The sequence below is a fragment of the Equus asinus genome, chromosome 21 (genome assembly GCF_041296235.1).
Source record: "Equus asinus isolate D_3611 breed Donkey chromosome 21, EquAss-T2T_v2, whole genome shotgun sequence".
Classification (NCBI taxonomy): Eukaryota; Metazoa; Chordata; class Mammalia; order Perissodactyla; family Equidae; genus Equus; species Equus asinus.
The window spans coordinates 46,571,557-46,588,766 of NC_091810.1; the positions used below are offsets into that span (position 1 = coordinate 46,571,557).

At 55.8% G+C, this 17,210-nt stretch overlaps 1 protein-coding gene across 2 annotated transcripts; it reads right to left on the minus strand.

Moving 5' to 3' along the window:
• Window positions 1-2,863: 2,863 nt before the first annotated feature.
• On the minus strand, window positions 2,864-16,918 carry ITIH3 (inter-alpha-trypsin inhibitor heavy chain 3). Of its 2 annotated transcripts, XM_014826613.3 has the most exons (21): window positions 16,760-16,918; window positions 14,646-14,812; window positions 14,460-14,564; window positions 14,043-14,205; window positions 13,381-13,494; window positions 12,250-12,375; window positions 11,844-11,960; window positions 11,429-11,597; window positions 10,717-10,842; window positions 10,259-10,440; window positions 8,865-9,050; window positions 8,561-8,700; window positions 7,650-7,804; window positions 6,980-6,997; window positions 5,885-5,908; window positions 5,602-5,637; window positions 5,330-5,443; window positions 4,638-4,842; window positions 3,747-3,919; window positions 3,443-3,554; window positions 2,864-3,110 (listed from the first exon to the last, which is right to left on the minus strand). In XM_014826613.3, the coding sequence occupies exons 1-21, from the start codon at window positions 16,850-16,852 to the stop codon at window positions 2,981-2,983; spliced, it is 2,655 nt and encodes an 884-aa protein (XP_014682099.3). In that variant the 5' UTR covers window positions 16,853-16,918; the 3' UTR covers window positions 2,864-2,980. The 2 variants fall into 2 exon arrangements, with proteins under 2 accessions (XP_014682099.3, XP_044610852.2); XM_044754917.2 differs by lacking the exon at window positions 5,885-5,908.
• Between the last annotated feature and the right edge of the window lie 292 nt (window positions 16,919-17,210).

The following is a 17,210-nucleotide window of genomic DNA, read 5'->3' on the forward strand; positions in this document are numbered from 1 at the left end:
GAGGAAAGTTAAATCAGAGGGTAGGAAGCTGCAGCAGCACAAAGCTTTGCTCTGAGCTCCCTGGCAGCCAGAATAAAGCAGAAAATGAGCTAGTTGCTTGTTAAGAGGAAGCAAACCAGATCATCAGGGAAAACATTCTTCTCCCAGCTCTTGAGCTATACAGGTGTTTGCTGAGGGAGCCTTTCTAGGAGGGTAGGAGGAGAAGCCTCTCCAGTGGCAGGATTGCCAAATACACAGGAGCTCTCTCCTGCCTGCTGCTCTCCATCAAGCCTGGTTGGGAATGGGGGTCTCAGGCTGAGTCACTTTGTGAAGGTCTCTCAGAAGAGCTCAGGCCCTAGCTCTACAAGACAAGGGAGCAGCCTCGGGGCTCCATCAGACTGCTGTGGGGCTAGCCCTGACACACCGGGGATGAAACAGGGTGCCCACTCCAAGTTCAGCCCCCTGGGACACTGCCATCTGGGCTGGGCTGTCGAAACTGCAACAGCAGAGGCGTTGTGGGTGATATTCTGGCCCAGCCAGTGCCTGCAGGCCAGGTGTCCTCTCTGAACAGTTGAAAGTAGTTCACACCCTTCACTGTTTTGTTCACTGACTGCTTTCTAGCTCCTACTTGGGCCAGGCCCAGGGCCAAGTGCTGCAGTTATGTTTGGCACCATGACAGACACAGTGCGTATTGTGACAGCTACCACATAGAAGATGACTAGGTGCCACAAGAAGCCGGAAGTGAGACATCTTGCCCAACCTAGGGAATATCAAGGAAGACTTCCTGGAAGTGGCATGGTTGGGGTTGAGTTTTGAAGAATAAAGAGAAGCTAGTCCAATGGAAAAGGAAGGCAAGGACACCAGGCCTAGAATGAGGACGCTGAACCTGGCATAGAGTTCAAGGAAGGTGAAGGAAAGCAGAGCTGTAGGGTGAGGTGGAAAGGGATGCTGGAGAGGTGGAGAAGCAGGACCAAGCTGGCACTGGCTGTGTACACGTGCCATAGAGCATGGCTTCTATGCTGAAAGTGGGGGGAGCATCAGAGGTTGTAGGGAGGGACAGGTGCAGCCAGGGTAATGTGGGGAGAGGATAGAGTCTGCCTGGTTTTTGCCTGCATGGAGGGCCTTGTTGACTCTGTGTTGGGGGGAAGAGGCAGAATCTTGACTGGAAGCCTCCTCCTGCCTTTCTTCCAACCCGCTGGGCTTGGCTGCCAGCTGGAGCAGCAGGGCAAAAACAGACACCTCAGGAGGACCAAAAACCACGGCGATGATGCCTCTTCACATCCTCCATCCGGCGGGATCTTTCTCCCCTTCTCACGCACATGAAAACTGACCTGAAGGCGTCTGGTTTAAAGCTCCATGGTTCCTCAGCCAAGCTGGGACTGAATGGGTGACAGGGCCTGTCCACTTTGTGGTGTCCCTTCCCAGGCCTGGGCCCTTTTTGCCAGCCCAGCCAGGACGCCTGCCTCGTTCGCTCTGGAGCATCTTAGGTGGCCCGCTCCCTAGAGCACTAGCAGCCACCAGTCCACCAGTAGCCTCTCATAGCCACTGGGGGTCTCCCCTGATGACAGGCATTTCCTCCAGGACCGCCCTCCCCAATACCCTCTCCAGGCCCCCAGGCCAGCGTGGGCCCTGGGAAACTCTAGCCTGGCTCGGGCAGAGTGGCCCCTGGAGTGGGAGGTAGGAGAACGTGCTCGCTACCCTTGGCCAGATCCCATCCCCACCCCCACTGGCATTGGTGACCTTTCCTAATCTAACTCCAAACTCCTCTAGCCCCTGCTCTTGTGTCCCCTGCTCTGTCATCAAGCAAAGGCGCCCACTGCTTCCTCCAACGGGATACCCTCTGCCTAGCATGCCCTAGCCCCTCAGGCAGAGAGAGCAGCAGAGGCAAAGCATCCAGGGCAGGAGGGCTTATGTCAGTAGAACTGGAAGTGGACTGTTTGTCTGGAACCCAGAGAGGGAGCGGAAGCAGCTGGTGTGCGGCGTTGATGAAGTTGGAGAGGCCATAGGAAGGACTTTTGTCTTTGTCCCAAGAGCAATGGGTAGGAGATGTCACTATAGGGTTTGGTCAGGGAGTGGTGAGTTTTGCTCTGCAACATCTCCCTCTGGAAGCAGGGAGTCCCAGGAAGGGGCAGTTGCTGTTGTCCGGGTGAAAGAGGGTTGGCCGGGCTGAGAGCTCTTAGAGCCCCTTCTCCGGGAACCCCTGGCAGACCCTCCATGCTACCCAGAACTTACTGTGGAGGTGGAGCAGGTGATCACCATGAGGTGTGACTGCAGGGGAATCCATGGATCCCCAGCCCAGCTGAAGGCAAATTTGGGGCAGTCATGCAAACAGGTACTGGGGTACTCAGCTGTGCACCCCCAAATCCTGGCCCAGAATGTTGGATTTATCTGCTGAATGGTTGGATCTTGGTGGATATACGGATGATGGGTGGGTGGATGGGTGGGTGGATGGATGCATGAGTGGGTGAGTGGATGGCTAGAGGATTGGAGGGGTATAGGGATGAGGGACATCCACAATTAGCTTCAGGCTGTGTCTGGCCTGGAACCCTCTGCTTCTCAGTGATGGAAGGCTCTTCAGGCCTGAAGGTCCTGAAAGAAGCTCCTGAGCCATGACCCCTGACTTTTCTTATGACCCTCCTGGACTCTGAAATGCACTCAGCCCTTCCCAGCTTCTCAGAGCCTCTTTGCTTCAGAGCCAATTCTTCGTTTTTCTCTTCCCCAACCCTCACACATTTGACATCTCAAAATGCCACCCCAACCAACACTTTTAGCCACTTCAGTGGAGAAGCCCAGGAAGTCGCCTTCCTAGGAGCCCGCCCCTCCTTTGTCCTAGCTGCCTGTTCCCGGGAGCAGGACTTTGTAGAGTCATGCAGAGGCTGCGACGGTCTTTTTCCACCTCAGGCTTTATTATTACAGCCCTCCATCAGGCCTCGCACTGTGCCTCTGTTCCAGACGCCAGGCAAGCCAGGCCAGCTGTCTCAGCAGGAGCTGATGTTTCTACTCAGAACAGGCTGGGGACAATGTAGTCGCTATGGACACCATCAATCAGCCCTTGCCCATTGTTGTGGACGAACCAGCAAGTCACCTTCGTGCCACTGCTGACATCTTTCCCGTAGTCTTTCTGGGAGCCCCTGGGAGAAAGGAGAGAGATGCCATGATACACAGTGTGGGCCAGACAGCTGCTGCGCCCATGGACCTAAGGTTGGACAAGGGTGTGAAATTGCCGATTCTAGGAGTCCAGAACTCTTTGGTCAAGAATGAGATTACGTGATTAGTCCTTTCAGTGGGCCACATTTGGCCTTTTCCTGGTTAGGAGGGGCCTGGAGGGGGCCAAGACCCCAGAGGAAAATGAGGGTACCCCACAGAAGACAAGAGCCAGTAGGCCTGTGTGCGTGGGTGCAGAGGGCTCTTCTTTCCTGTCTTGCCCCTGGGCAGGGTGAGGATGTCAGAGGAGTTCCCTCACCTGGTGACTGTCAGCCGGTGGTTCTTCACCACCATGGTGGCATCTGGCTTTGTGGGGTCAGAGCCGGGGTGGACATCAGACACTTTAAACTCGAAGGGGTGGAAGAATTGTCCTGGGAATAAAAACATGCACACTGTCAGCCCCTCTCATCACCACAGGTAACATGGCCACTGGCTTTCCAGGGTTGATGCAAAGGCTGAATGGTGTGTTTTGTACTGGGTCTGGGGTGACCAGAACGGCCTTTCACATGGCTTTCCCCCTTAGCCATGTCGCCTGAACAGCCTGAAGCTTGAACATTCCATACCCAGCAGCCCGTGTGTCTGTGTTGACATCCGGTGACTGTCCACCACGTAGAAGCCCAGAAAGTCCTGGTGGACAGGATGTTTCTTCCACACCTGGTGCAAGACGACCACAAAGGTAACCCCATCTCCAAAGGAGATCACCATGTTCTTCTTCCTGTTGATCGTCACGGACAGCCTAGGAGAGAAGAGGAGGTCAGCAAGTGGGGCCTAGTGGCCATAACGCCGGGCATCTGAATCAAGGGTATCTCAGAAGGGCCTTCCCTGTACATGGCACCTGAGAGCACACAGACTCTGGAAACTATCTCAGGGGTGTTGGAGAGAAGACGCCTCATGTGTGCTGACTATGCCCTCCACCGAGTAGATCTCTGCTCCTCCGTGAGCAGGAGAGGGGTCTGTCCCGGGAGTCTAGAGGCCTGGGATTGAGCCCCAGATCAGCCACTGGCCTCCTGTGTGACCTTGGGCAGGTTCTGCCCGGACTCTGTGCCTCTGTGAGAGTAACACTCCTGCCCTGCTCACCAGGCTCTGGTGATCTGAAGACATAGGAAAGGCTGAAGAGTTTGAGAAATAACAAGCTCAGCCAGAGAAGATGCAAACGGAGATTATTGTTCTTATCAGATTGTGAGGTCCACCAAAAGCTCCCATCCACGCAGCCCTTCTCTGCGTGGTCAGTACTATGAACTGTCCAGCTACCAATTCTGGTTCTGACAGGGCCCCAGGGCTTGGTTGGGGGCCACCATGGCCACCCTCCCCTGGGGCAGGGACTGAACTCTGAGGCCACTGGTCTCCTCTGTGGTCCCTATGGATCTTCTGTCCTGGGATTTGTCCAAATCTCTCTGGCCTCCTTCGACCGTCAGACCATAGAGCTCCTCAGAGACTCAGTCACGGGGCCTTACCCATCCTGCCTGACTGTGACGGTGTCCAGCCAGCTGAAAGTGCTCTGTGCAGCCCCATTCCGCAGGGTGATCTTCTCTGGTGTCACCTCAATCTGGAAGTCCATCTGAGCGTTGGCAATGCCCAGTTTGCCAAAGTAAGTCTTGCTGGTCTTGGAGTCAGGGCTGTCTCTCTTGTCACCAATGATCTGCCCATTAACTGTGAGGCCTGCCAGGGGCAGCAAGAGACCAGTGAGAGCTTCTGAGTCCAGGCTGGCCTTTAGCGATGCGCCCGCCCATTCAGCCAGACTTGCTAAGAGGTAACAGAGTGGGAGCCCCAAGGAGAGACTAGAACTTCAGAGCCAACCATGTATGTTCCTGGACTCTCTTGGGTCACGCCGGAGGTTGAGGCCCACGTCATGGATCTGCCCCTTGCCTGGTCCAGGGAGTATTCAGAGAAAAACTATTCCCCAGACACAGGTTGGATCCTGCCCCCAGGCCCGGGCCACCCTTAGCTCTAACCATCTCCCCAACACCACTGGCTCCTGGGGAACTTGGTGAGCCTGGGGCTCTGGACAGCCTTCAGGATGTAATCTGCATATAAAGATGGGAACATGATGGGCAGAGTGAGGAGCAGGTCCATGTGCCTACCCCGGGGGGGCTCCAGGCCTTCCCAGGAAGATCCCCTGGCCCCAGCTCCAGCCTGCAGCCCCCACCTGTGATGGGGTCCTGAATGAGACGCAGCACTGTGCCTGGGTCTTCGTCAATGTTGAAGCAGATGGCATCGTCTTTCTCTGGGACTTGGATGATGAAGTGGGGGTCCCCATCCACTGAGGGCACATCAGAGAAGGGACTGGTTCCTGGGACCTCTCACTGTTTTGAGGTCCTCCCCTTGCCTCCTGACCCCTGTGGGGTGGACTCCTAGACAGGCAGGAGGTGCTGGACCCTGGGCCCTAAGCCTCACCCCAGGAGGAGCCGGGGAACTCACCGTAGTAGTAGGGTGTTTGCGGACGCTGGTAGCTGGCTGTGGATGCAAAGGGAGAGAGGGCTGAGCTAAACAAAGCAGGCCTGGGGAGGCACAAAGCCCCCACCCAGACACTGTTCATGCCCCTCCCCTTCCTGCTCCCTGAAGCTCTCAACACTCCCCATCTCCTCAGGATCCCAACTATCTGCCTGTCCCGGAGAGCTGATTCAGGAGACTCCACACGGGATTGCGCAGGGCCACGCTCTGTGCAGCGGGGAGGGGGCTATAGTAGCCAGCATGGACTCACTCAGGTAGGCCATGGAGGGGGTCACTGAGGAAAGAAGGCAAAACAGCAGTCGTGAGCAGGGTCTAGGGGTTGCCTCTCCCCAAACTACATTCCCTCTGCCTGTCTGGGGGCTACCGGTCCCCACTGGGGCCTCAACACTGACAGATAGAGGGACTGTGACCCCTAAGTTTAGGCTTTAGAAATGGGGGCACGCCCATGGAACTCCTTTCTGGGGCAGGTGGTAATAGGGGTGTGATTTTAATGCCACGGGTGTGGCATTTTGATGTGGCTAAAATGCAAGCCATTAGATGGTCAGCTTCTCTGTCAGCAGCAATGCTCACAGCAGACGCTGTCCCCTATGCCTGAACTCACTCCCCTAGTTGGGCTAGGGTGGGGCTCGCAGCTGTCTGTCGTCCTTGGTAGTAAAACGCCCACCCATATGCACACTTGTGCGTGGGCACTGCAAGCGTACTTTTGATGGGACTGTTCTAGGGGAAAGCAATGACCCTGTCCAAATGCGCCACTGGGACTGAACAGCCCAGATTGATGGAGGTGGCGCAGGCGCTAAGCGGCCCTGCCTGGTGGTGGTGAGCTTGCAGGGGTGAGGTTCCAATTTCATGATGAGAGATGCACAGAATGCCGTGAATCCCAGCATGGGCACTGGAACCAGGCTTCCCGGGCTGAAGTCCCAGCTTGGCCACCTGCTGACTGAGTCCTCAGGCAAGTAGATTTAACCTCTCTGTGCCTCCGTTTCCCCACTATAAAATAGGAACCATGAGAGGACTCCCTTAGAGGGTTGCTGTGGGATTAACGGAGTGTCAGTGCCTGATGTGAGAAACTGCTATTTTTTGCAGGTCACAGAATACTCTCATACTGACTGTCCCTTTTCTGTCAGGGAAAGTCACCCCCCATCAACTGAGAAGGACTTTACGAGGCTCAGAGAGGGCAGAGCCCAGTCCAAGGTTGCTCATGCGGTGGCAGCAGAGCTGGGACCTGAGCCCCGGTGTGCTGAGGCCTCTCCCTGAGCTGGACATCCCCAGTGTGCTTGGAAAGACGTTCTTGGTTCTCTTTTGTCTCCCTCCTGGGACACCCACCCAGCGGCTGACTGCAGCTCACCTTCTGCATCCGTAGGCCCTGCAAGGGAGGAAGAGGAGAAATGTGTTAGAAGTCATAGACTCTCGGCATTGGGGCCAATGTGACCAACTTGCTGCCTGTCCAACCAGCCCCAGGGTGTGGGCCTCGCAGCAGCCAGCTGTGCCCCCACTGAGTGTGCCCTGGAACCAGGAGCTCCTGGGCCAGCTCTTGGCCTCTTGTGCCTCCCAAGGCCATCCCCCACTCCCTGTGCCCAGTTGCAAGGACACTCAGGACTGCCCTCTTGGGGTGTGGTAAGCAGGCCTGGTCCCAGCCTCCCGCTGTTAGGGCCTTTTCCTCTCACAATCCCAGGTACATGCTCCGGGCCTAACTTTCAGGCCAGAAGTGCTACTTCTTGTCTAACTGAACCCTTCCATGCTGAAATGACCCTGGGTAGGGTGCCCCTTTACTCACATCCCTCTAGAGACTCAGAGGCTCCTATTCACCCCCACACTCCACTGTCCACGCCGATGGCTTCATTCCCTCCGCAACACCTTCCTCAGCCCTTGGCCAGTTTGCCTTCGATGCCCCCTGGACCTGCCCCTCTTCGGCAGGTCTGGGTCTCCCCAGCCTGGCCCACTCCCCTTCAGGGCGCCCAAGGCCTGGGGTCCTGAAGGAAGACCTCTGAGTTCTGGTCTCCCCTCTCCGTGCCCACCTTCCCCAGGCTTGTCAGCAATGGCCGTCTGGTCCTCATTGTCCTCGGGCTTGGTCACCACCATGGAGGTGAGTGGAGTCACAAAGTGGTACTTGAGAGATAGGTCCAGGGCCTGGGCCGTGAGGTTCTCCTTCTCCTCGCCATGGGCGTTCTTGCTGTGGGGAGGGGGAGGGAGGGAGGGTCAGCCTGGAGAACAGCTCCCTGCCTGCCTTCCCCAGCTCTGACTCCTAGATCAGGCCAGGAGCTCCAGAGACAGCCCAGGGCCCCCTCTCTTCATGGTAGAGCCCACTAATGTTCAGGTAAGACTGATTCACCACCTCCCTGGGACAGATGGACAGGCCATGTTGCCTCTCTGGGCCTCAATTTCCCCACCTATAAAACATAAGGAGCTTCAAATGGCCACTACAGCAACCACTCATGGTAGTGTCCATGTGCTGAGTGCTCGGCATGTGCCAGACACTTCGCCGGGGGCTTAACAGGTTAATCCCACCTAAAAGAAGGCTGATGTGGCCCTCCCAAAAGGGCTCAAGCTCTGCCCTCGGGGGCTGAGGGCTGGGACCCCAGCCTTCAGTTGTGTTCAGCTTCACCATCACGGCAGGCCCATGCTGGGTTTGGAGTACGGGGTGCTAAGGCTTGCCCCTGCCCTCAGGGAGCTTCCAGGCTTCAGCTTGAGCCCTGGATGTTGGGCTGGGCTCTGCCCCAGGAAGAACATTCCATGGGGCTTGGCCCAGAAGAGGGCAGGGCAGCTGGGAGTGCACATGCGGGTCTACTTCCTGGAGTGTAGCCGAGTCTTCCTTCTCTTGGGCTCCTCCAGAACATAGCCAGCACAGGGGCAGGCACAGGCAGGTGCTGGGGCAATGTCAGGGGCCCAGCTGTGGGGCTCGGCCATGTGAGAGGTGGGCCAAAGTCACCGTTTCTCCAGCAGCTGCTCGATGGTGAGGTAGGCCCAGAGCCGCTCAATGTAGTTCCCAAAAATGTAGTCCCGCTCCCGCAGGGCCTCCTCCATCTCCTTCATGTCCACCTCCTCTGTAAAGGTCAGATCATTGATGGCCTGGGGCGGGGACGGGAGGAGGAAAGAGCCTTGAGGGCTGGAGGCCTGGAGCCTGGTGGGCCCGATTCGGGGGTCGCCACTGCTGGACTGTCAGCCAGGAGGCCAGAGCCCCATTGGTGCCCATACCCCATCCCTAGCATACATCCAGGCCTGGCCCAGCTCACCCCGTGGCCCTTCACATCCGCCTTAAAGTTGTTCAAGTCCTTGTCCACCAGGCGCCCGGCTACCACGATCTCTGAGCCATCATAGAAGTGCTGGTAAGTGTTCTGGGTGAGGTCCAGGATGGCGTTCTCAGGGTACTCCACCTCCACACTTGTCAGCAGCGGGTTGGCAACCTCCTCGTAGAAGCCCTGGGGTCCAATGAGGGGACCTGGTCATCTCAGGCCACCAGGGAGGGCATGGAGAGGACCGGGTGGGCAGGCTCCTGCTGACACCTCAGCGGGTTGTTGAGTCCCCCAGACCTGGCCGAACCTGGCTCCTGGTCTCCACTTCCATGTGTCCCTGACTGCGCCCTTCAGTTGTGGGAGCCCCCCGCCCCCCCCGCAGGTAGAGACTGGGAAGAATAGGAAAGGTAAGAACAGAGCCCTCAGCACATGGAAAGTACTCAAGAAATGTATCTTGGAATGAAAGTAAGACGGAGGAAAGGAAAGGATGAGAAGCTGACTAGAGAAGGTGACAGGAGGACCCAGAGACAGACAGATGAAGGCATGGGGGTCCCCCGCAGGGGTGGAGACGCTGGCACCTTACCTGCTCGGGGAGGAATGGGGTTGCCAGATTTAGCAAATGAAAATATAGGACATGCAGTTAAACTTGAATATCAGGTAAACAACAAATTAATTTTTAGTGAAAGTATGTCTGTTAAGGCTTAAATTGTGTACCCCCAAAATACATAGGTTAAATTCCTTACCCTCAGTACCTCAAGAGGAGACCTTATTTGGGGTTAGGGTCTTTACGGAGGTAATCAAGTTAAAATCTTCAGGTCCTTGGAGTGGCCCTCAATCCAATACGACTGTGTCTTTATGAAAAGGGGAAATTAGGACCCAGAGACAGACATGCACGCAGACAAGGTGATGTAAAGAGACAGGGAGAAGGTAGCCATCTACAAGCTGAGGGTAGAGGCCTGGAACAGGTCCTTCCCTCACAGCCTTCAGAAGGAACCAACCCTGGTAACACCTTGATTTTGAACTTCTAGCCTCCAGAACTATGAGACAGTGAATTTCTGCTGTTTAAGCCACTCAGTTTGTGGTACTTTGTTATGCAGCCCTAGCAAGCAAATACAGTGTTCTGTGCAATATTTGGGGCATGCTTACATTAAAAAAATATTCATTGCTTATCAGAAATTCATATTTAACTGGATGTCCTGTATTTGATCTGGCAGTCCCACAGAGGAAGCCTGAGGACAAAATCAGAACCATTACTGATGGGTAGGAGGTAACCAGAGCTTGATTTAAACCCAAGAGGAAGTTCTTTCTAATAACTGAAATTGTTACACACTAGAACAGCTTCCTGAGGAAGCAGTGAGTTCCTCATTCCTGGAGGTGTGCAAGACAAGGCATACCTGCAACTGCAAGTTGGCATCAGAATCCTCATAAATGCGCCGGGCAAGCCCGTGGTTCTCCAGGGCCATACTCTCCAGGAAGTTATAATTCAGATTGTTGCCAAAGCCCAGGTTATATAGAGGGAACTTGCCCCTGATGGCGTTGCGCACATTCTCTTGGATTTTTTCGGGTTTGCTTTCACCTGCAGGAGAAGGGGATGTTCCCACTCCAGCCACAGCCCCGGTGACTGTCTGGTCCGGCTCTGTCTAGACATTTCTGACTCCTGCACCTGCACAGCCGGTGGAATCACGGCCACGAGCCCCTATTGAGGCAGAGGGTGAGGAGCCCTGGCTGGGGGAGGCAGGGCCCTGACCTTGAGGGGCTCACAGACCATGGGCGTCCCTGGGGAGAGCTGCCCAAGGTCTTCCAGCAAGTTGGCTGCAGAGCCAGGATTCAGAGTCACACCCTCCTGCCTCACCAACATTGGCATCTCCGTCGGTCAGCATGATGATGATGGACGTGCTTCTCTCTGGGACTGCATTCTCCTCCCGGGCCTTGTTCAGCATGCTGATGCCCCTCAGCAGCGCGTCATTGATGTTGGTCACTGGCACACAGACAGACAGCACTGTAGGAGGGTCTCCTCAGGTGCCAGGGTGGAAGAGGTCGGGACAGCAGGTCCTGCTCATTGCCCAAGGGCTCTGCCCACCAGTGCATGGTGGTACCCAGTAAATATTGACTTACTGAGTCCATGGGTAAAGAATGAATGATTCATTCTTTCAAATGGACATAAAAAGACCGGTCTCTCAGAAGCACATGGTAATTGTAAAAGCAATTTGGAAAAAGTCAGATGGACCCCCAGCCCCCTCACTGGGAAGACAGGGTGGCAGTGTAGATGTCACCTGTGATTTTCAATAACAAGCGGCCAAGGAGAAGGGTTCTCTGTGGCCTTATATTGCTGGGTCTTGTGGGGCACCAGAATCAAGAGTTAAAAACAGAGAGGATGGGTTTCCTTAGACCTCAGGGAAGACACCCTGATATCAAGCCTGAGGACCCCCCCATTCCCACTTCTACCCCAGATAGGGTCTGCAGAGCCTGGAACAGCAGAGTCTTTGCCCAAGGGCAGGAGGGAAACAGCTGCTCAGGCAAAGAGAGGAGGGGTAGGAAGTGTCTGCTCTGCCCTCTGTTCTTACTTCCTTGAGAGTGAATGTTCATCACGAACTCCCTGGCCTCCTGGATGTTCTCAGGAGTGGCTTGAACTAAATTGTCCTTCCAAGTAGTCACATCCCCACTGAACAGGATGAAATTCAGGTAGTCATCCTCTTTCACATCCTCCAGGATTTTGAGGAGGGCATCCTTTGTCTGGGAAAGAGAAAGACAAGCAGATGGGAAGCTGGGAGAGGGAGAAGCAGACAGCTGGATGTCCTCCAAGCCTGGACTGGTGGTGGGGCCTGTGCAGTCTGCAACGAAAAGGGGTAGATGCTTTGTGCCTTTTTTTAATGCTGTTCCCCTTCCTCCCCTTTCACTGGAAATATCAGCTTTGTCCATTTAAAAAAAAAAAGACCTCTCTCTCCCACCCCTCACCCCTACTCGCACCGAGGAGAGTACCTGCTGTATTTTCCGACCGTACATGGAACCGCTGACATCGATCACAAAGACCACATTCTTAGGCACCACTGGAAGGCCTTGAGGTGCAAAGAAGTGCACGAAGTAGCCATTGACTATCTGGAAAGGGGAGAGAGAGACTGGAGACTGGTGTCCCTTTAGCACCCTCACATTGGCTGCTCTGGCAAATAGAAGCCAGCCGTTTACCAGCCCAAGAAAAAGAGAGCCTTTCCCACCCTCCCAGGGTCACTACACAAAGGCTCTGGCCTGCCTGCCCTCTGCACACCCTGCAGGAAACTTGGTCTTGGGCTGAGGATGGAGGGTGCCAGCACAAGATGCAGCTGCAGCCACTCCCCACACCAGTGCTCACTCCACCGTGATGGGGAATCAACCACCCACCAGTGGGTACCTGTACGTTGGCTGGAGACTCTCTGTTCACATCATAGGTGATGGTGAAATCTCCGTTGAGGAGTGAGTCTGTACAGGTTGGGCATGAACGCTGTTGATCCAAGCTGGGCTTGAAGGACACGTGGCCCTGAGGGAGGGAGATGGAGGGCCTTGCTCAGCTTGGCAAGGGCCTGCCCACTGCAGACTTCAGCCTGAGTGTGCCCTGGGGAGCAGAGGCACAGCCCTCACAGGGGGGAGCACATAGGTGGGTGCCTGGGCAGGCCTGCCACCATCTGGCATGCTCTGGCCTTTCCCAGCACCTCTCCCCCTCTCAGAGGTCAGGGTCTCCTTGGAGGGCAGGGGCCTTGTCTGATTCAGCCTTTGTCTCTCCCTGTTCACTGGGCCCCTTAGCTCCGCCTACCTTGGAGCTTAGCCCCAAGAAGCCAGTTAGGGAGGGGAGTTTTCACCAGAAGAGGAACTGCATGTTGGGTGGTATTGCATGTATCAGTGCCAAGAGGAGGGAGAAGGGGGAGGGAGCAGAACAGAGAAGGCGGGTGGGGGCCAGGGCAGGAACACTGCCCTGCAGAAGCCAGCAGCCCTCTGAGCGTGTGCTCCTCAGGCTTGCCCTGGACGTCCTGAGTGACTGAGCTTTGCTGTTCACGTAAAGGTTTATTCATCCACTGCCCACAACCAGCAAGGCCCCTGGAATAGCTGGGGGCCTTGGGGACCAGAGCCAACCACCAGCACCAAGAATAAAATTCCCTTTTATCTTTCACCCCTCAGTGTGGAGTCAGTAGATCTAAATGACTCTGTCTGCCTCAGTTTCCTTATCTGTAACACAGGGACAGTAACCTGCCCTGCCTGCTTCCCAAGGTAGAATGGGACTGGGCTTTATAATTGGTTCCACATTCCCCCCAGTGCAGCTGAGACCCGACTTCCTCTGGCAGGTCATCATCAGCAAGCAGCCCCCTGCCTCCAGCTTCCTCACTCCTGACCCAGGTGGCCATGGAGGAAGGCAATGGCTACAGATTTATCCCCACACCACTTCACACACATACTCCCTCGCATCAGCCAAGCCCCGGGTTTCAGACTTGTGCTGCTAGGGTCAGTGTTCCTGCCCCTGCCCCCTAGGTCTGAGAGGCCTCTACACCACCTTTTTCCCTGAGAAGGACTTGGTGAGGGCACTGCCCAGGAGGTCATTGGTGATAAATGAGGCTTCAGCGTCCAGTGTGCTGATGCCCTGGGGCTCGAAGATGTCTGCCTCGATCTGAAATGGTCAAAGGTAGAGAGAAGTCACTCAGCGACACTGCAGAGGCCAGGCTCCAGAACAAGGCCAAGGGAAAGGAGATGGGGCAGTGACGGGGCAGGGAGCGCCTCTAGGACAACTCCGTGACAGCCAAGCCTGGGGTCTCCCACCAAGAAAATGACTACAAGGACTTGTAGATGGCTACTCTGACCCCAAGCTCTCCCACCATCTGCCATACGCTGCCCCCAGTTCCACCACTAAGGCGGTTCCTTTGGCTGTCAGCTCCGATATAGGTAAAATGCCCAGGTAACCAGTTACAGGCACTATAGAGACACTTCGCGATGTCACCTCCCGGGACCAGCACCCAATCTGCCAGGTCCAGCCTAGCCTCCTGCCCTTGGCCCAGGTGCCAAGACCAGAACCATTGTAATTCCCCCAAGCTTTCTTAGCCAAGTGATGAGGCCTGGACTTCTGTGCTCTTGACCTTGCCCTCGGCTCAGCCCCAGGGGCCCTTCCCTGTACCCACACCCCCAGCAGTTTCCTCAGGGGTTGCAGGAGGAGTTGATTACCTCAAAGTGCTTGACCAGTTGCTTGGGCTGGACCTTGAGATACATCTCATACTTGCCCTTGTGCCTCTTCAGTAGCTCCTCGTAGGTAAGCTCAAAGGTGACCTTACTGCCTGCAGCCACGTTGACTGAGACTGTGAATTTCTCCAGCTTCCTCCCAGAGGCTCTGAATGGGGATGCGAGACAATGCCCCACAAACTGCATGAGCCCACCCTTCCTGGGTCTTCAGTTTCTGGGCCAACCCCTTGGGGGAGACCCCTACCCACTGTGAGCTTCAGTTGCCTCAATCTCAAAATGGGATAATGTTGTAAGAATTATGGGCACATTTTGCTATAATAATAATAGGTGCTGTTGTTGTTTGCATCTCTGAGGGCCCTTGCAGCCCTGACATTCTCCCCAAGGTCTGGGGTCCACACTTACTTAACCAAGCCAGCTGTCTTGCCCTGGGATACAGCCTTTTCATACTGCTTCTTGGCAACTTCCTTCTCCTTGACATTCCCAGGGTAGGTAACACCGTCAATGGTCCTGCAGGGAGAGAGTTTGGGAGCTCACACTGGGCCAGACTCCCCTTCTGAGCCCAGAGCCAGCAACCATGGTTACACCCACAAGGTGAAGTTGGTGATGAAGGCTGTCTTGGGCAGCTCCACGTCAAAGGAAACCTCCTTGGCAGTGTCTGCACGATTGACGGCCCTCGTGGTAACAACATTGTGAGCAAAGCGGGAGGTCACCTTGCAGCTGATCTTGGTACTGTAGACCTCAATGCCGTCGACCACCTGCAGGAGGTGGGGGGGGTGATGAGTGGTGGTGACCAGCCAGCCTGGGACACCTGGAAATCAGGTCTTCAAACTGGCCACTTCCCTTCCAAGCTCCCTTTGCAGATTCTAAAGCCCCTGCCTTGTTAAGTGGCCCCTCCATTCTCCCAGTCACCTATGTCAGGAGGTTGGGTGGCATCCTCCATCCCCACATTGAATTGGCCACCATTGTTCTGATGGTGGGCACCTGGGCAGTCCTGTTGCCATCTGGCACGCTCTGGCCTTTCTGAGCACTTATCCCCGCTTCGGAGATTAGGGGCTCCCTGGAGGGCAGAGTCCTTGCTGATTCAGCCTTTGTCTCTCCCTGTTTGCTGGACCCTACAAGCTCCTTAGCTCAACCTACCTCATTGCTCAGTAGCAAGAAGCCACTTAGGGATGGGAGCTTTGCACTATGAAAAGGAATTCCATGTTGGGTGGTACTGCAATGTGTTGGTGCCAAGGGGAGGGGCCGGGGAAGGGAGGAGTACACAGAGAGTGGAGGGGACCTGCTCTGCCTCTTTAACCCTTTCATCTGTTTAGATGCAGCTGTAGCCAGTGACATCTTGTAAAAACCCATATCTGACCCTGTCCCTCTCCCGCTTAAAGTGCTCCCGTGCACTCCATCACCCTCTTCCCCATGACTCTGAGGTCCTCCAGGCAGGTCCTGCCTCCTCTGCTCATCCAGCACCGCCAGGTCTCTGTACCGGGAACACCTTCCCTAGCTCTTCTCGCTCATCTTTCACACCTCTGCTTTGAAAGAAATCACCTTCACACACACCCCAGCCGCCTCCCTTGTCCTTTGGTAATTGCCTGGTTCTGTCTCCCAAATAGGCACTTATGTCCTATGCCAACAAGAATGTGTGGGGAGGGCCTTTGTGCCCCCAATACTCTCCTTCCAACGCAGGTGGCGGACTGAGGGAGACTCTAGGGAGTCATCTGGGTTAAACATGGATATAAAGATGCTCCATGAGGGTGTGATGGAGCCACTTCCCCGTATGTCCCCAGTCCTGGGCACCAGGCCTGGCACTGGTAAGTGCTCAGTGTTTGTGGAAGGAAAGACTGGTAGAATGGCAGTCCTGCACTGCATCCAGAGAGGTCTGAGGGGGCATGGTTCTGTGGCACTCTTTCCTGGAGTCTTGAGTCGCACGAGGATCTGCCAGAGCAGGGGGCTGTGAGCTGTTTGCCAGCTGTGAGGGACCTGCCATTACGGCCCACCCCTTCAGCTGTTGGGTAACCGGCTCCATCCTGCCCTACCCCACCCCACCCCATCCCTGGTGAAAGTTCTCACCCCCTCCGGGAGGCTCTGTCTCTGCAAAAACAAAGACAAACACGGGGTCAGGCCGTGGCCAAGGCCACCATGGCCTGAGAGCAGGCTCTGGGCTGAGGCCAGGGTTCAGTGATGACTTCCCCCGACACACACCTTGAGGGGCCTCAGGACACAGGACCTACCCAGAGTCACATGTAAGAGTAGGAAGGGTGCTGAACAGATGGGGAAACAGGTCCAGAGAGGGCAGGTCTCCAGGCTACCCAGGGTAGCAGGGCAGGGAGAACCAAACTCAGCCCTCCCTCCCTGCCCCGCGTACCCCGACACTAAGGCCCCTGGCTCTGAGGTGTCCTCTCAGAATACCCCCCACCACTGCACCCCACAGTGCTCAGCTCGGCCCCTCCAGCCTCTACCTTTGTCTTAGACATGGACCTTAATCCCTCAGTGAGGTGAGCAGGTCATGGTGCATCGCCCATTTGACAGGTGGGGGAAACAGAGGCCCAGAGAGACTTAAGAGCCTTGCCCAGGGTTAGACTGCAGGCCTGGAGTCCAGTTCTTCCAACACCCAGCCCTCATGCCTCCTCCTCACCCCACAAAGAGGACCGCCCAGCCTGGCGCCTTTGCCCGTGTGACAGGCCCAGACAGTGAAGAGTGGTCAGACTTACCCCGAGCGGCCGGGAAGGGCTTCTTGGGAAGCCGGAGGCTGCCAAGTAGGAGAGCAGGGCCAAGATGAGGCAGGGCCACTGAGCAGACGCCATTGCTGAGCCCGCTGGCCAGGCAGCGCTCCTTATATGAGCAAGCCTGGTGTTTTCCAAGTGGGGTCAGCGACCTGCAGTGTGGGACAGGAGGAGGGGAGGCGGGAGGCTCCTCCGGGAAGCTGGGGCATGGGTGGAGTAACAGCCCTGGATCTGCCTGTTTCAAGGGGGCCCAGTGGATATTGTCCACAGGGTTGGGACTTCACTCCTGGTGGCTGGGGGACATGGAGACCCCAGAGAAAGCAGAAGCTGCGTCTTGGCAAATGGGCCCCAGGACTCCATGGATGGAGGCGATGGTGACAGGGTGTGGAGTCACATTTAAAGCAAACAGCATCTCAGCATTGTTGCCTCTTACCTGCAC

Bases quoted from the DNA above. Each gene is read 5' to 3' on its own strand.
- ITIH3 (XM_014826613.3), bottom strand. From the start codon at position 16,852: ATGGCGTCTGCTCAGTGGCCCTGCCTCATCTTGGCCCTGCTCTCCTAC. The intron at 14,206-14,459 runs GTAAGTGTGGAC...ATCCCCATTCAG, and splicing joins AAGACAGCTGGCTTGGTTAA to AGCCTCTGGGAGGAAGCTGG. The intron at 9,051-10,258 runs GTATGCCTTGTC...ATTGGACCCCAG, and splicing joins ATGCCAACTTGCAGTTGCAG to GGCTTCTACGAGGAGGTTGC.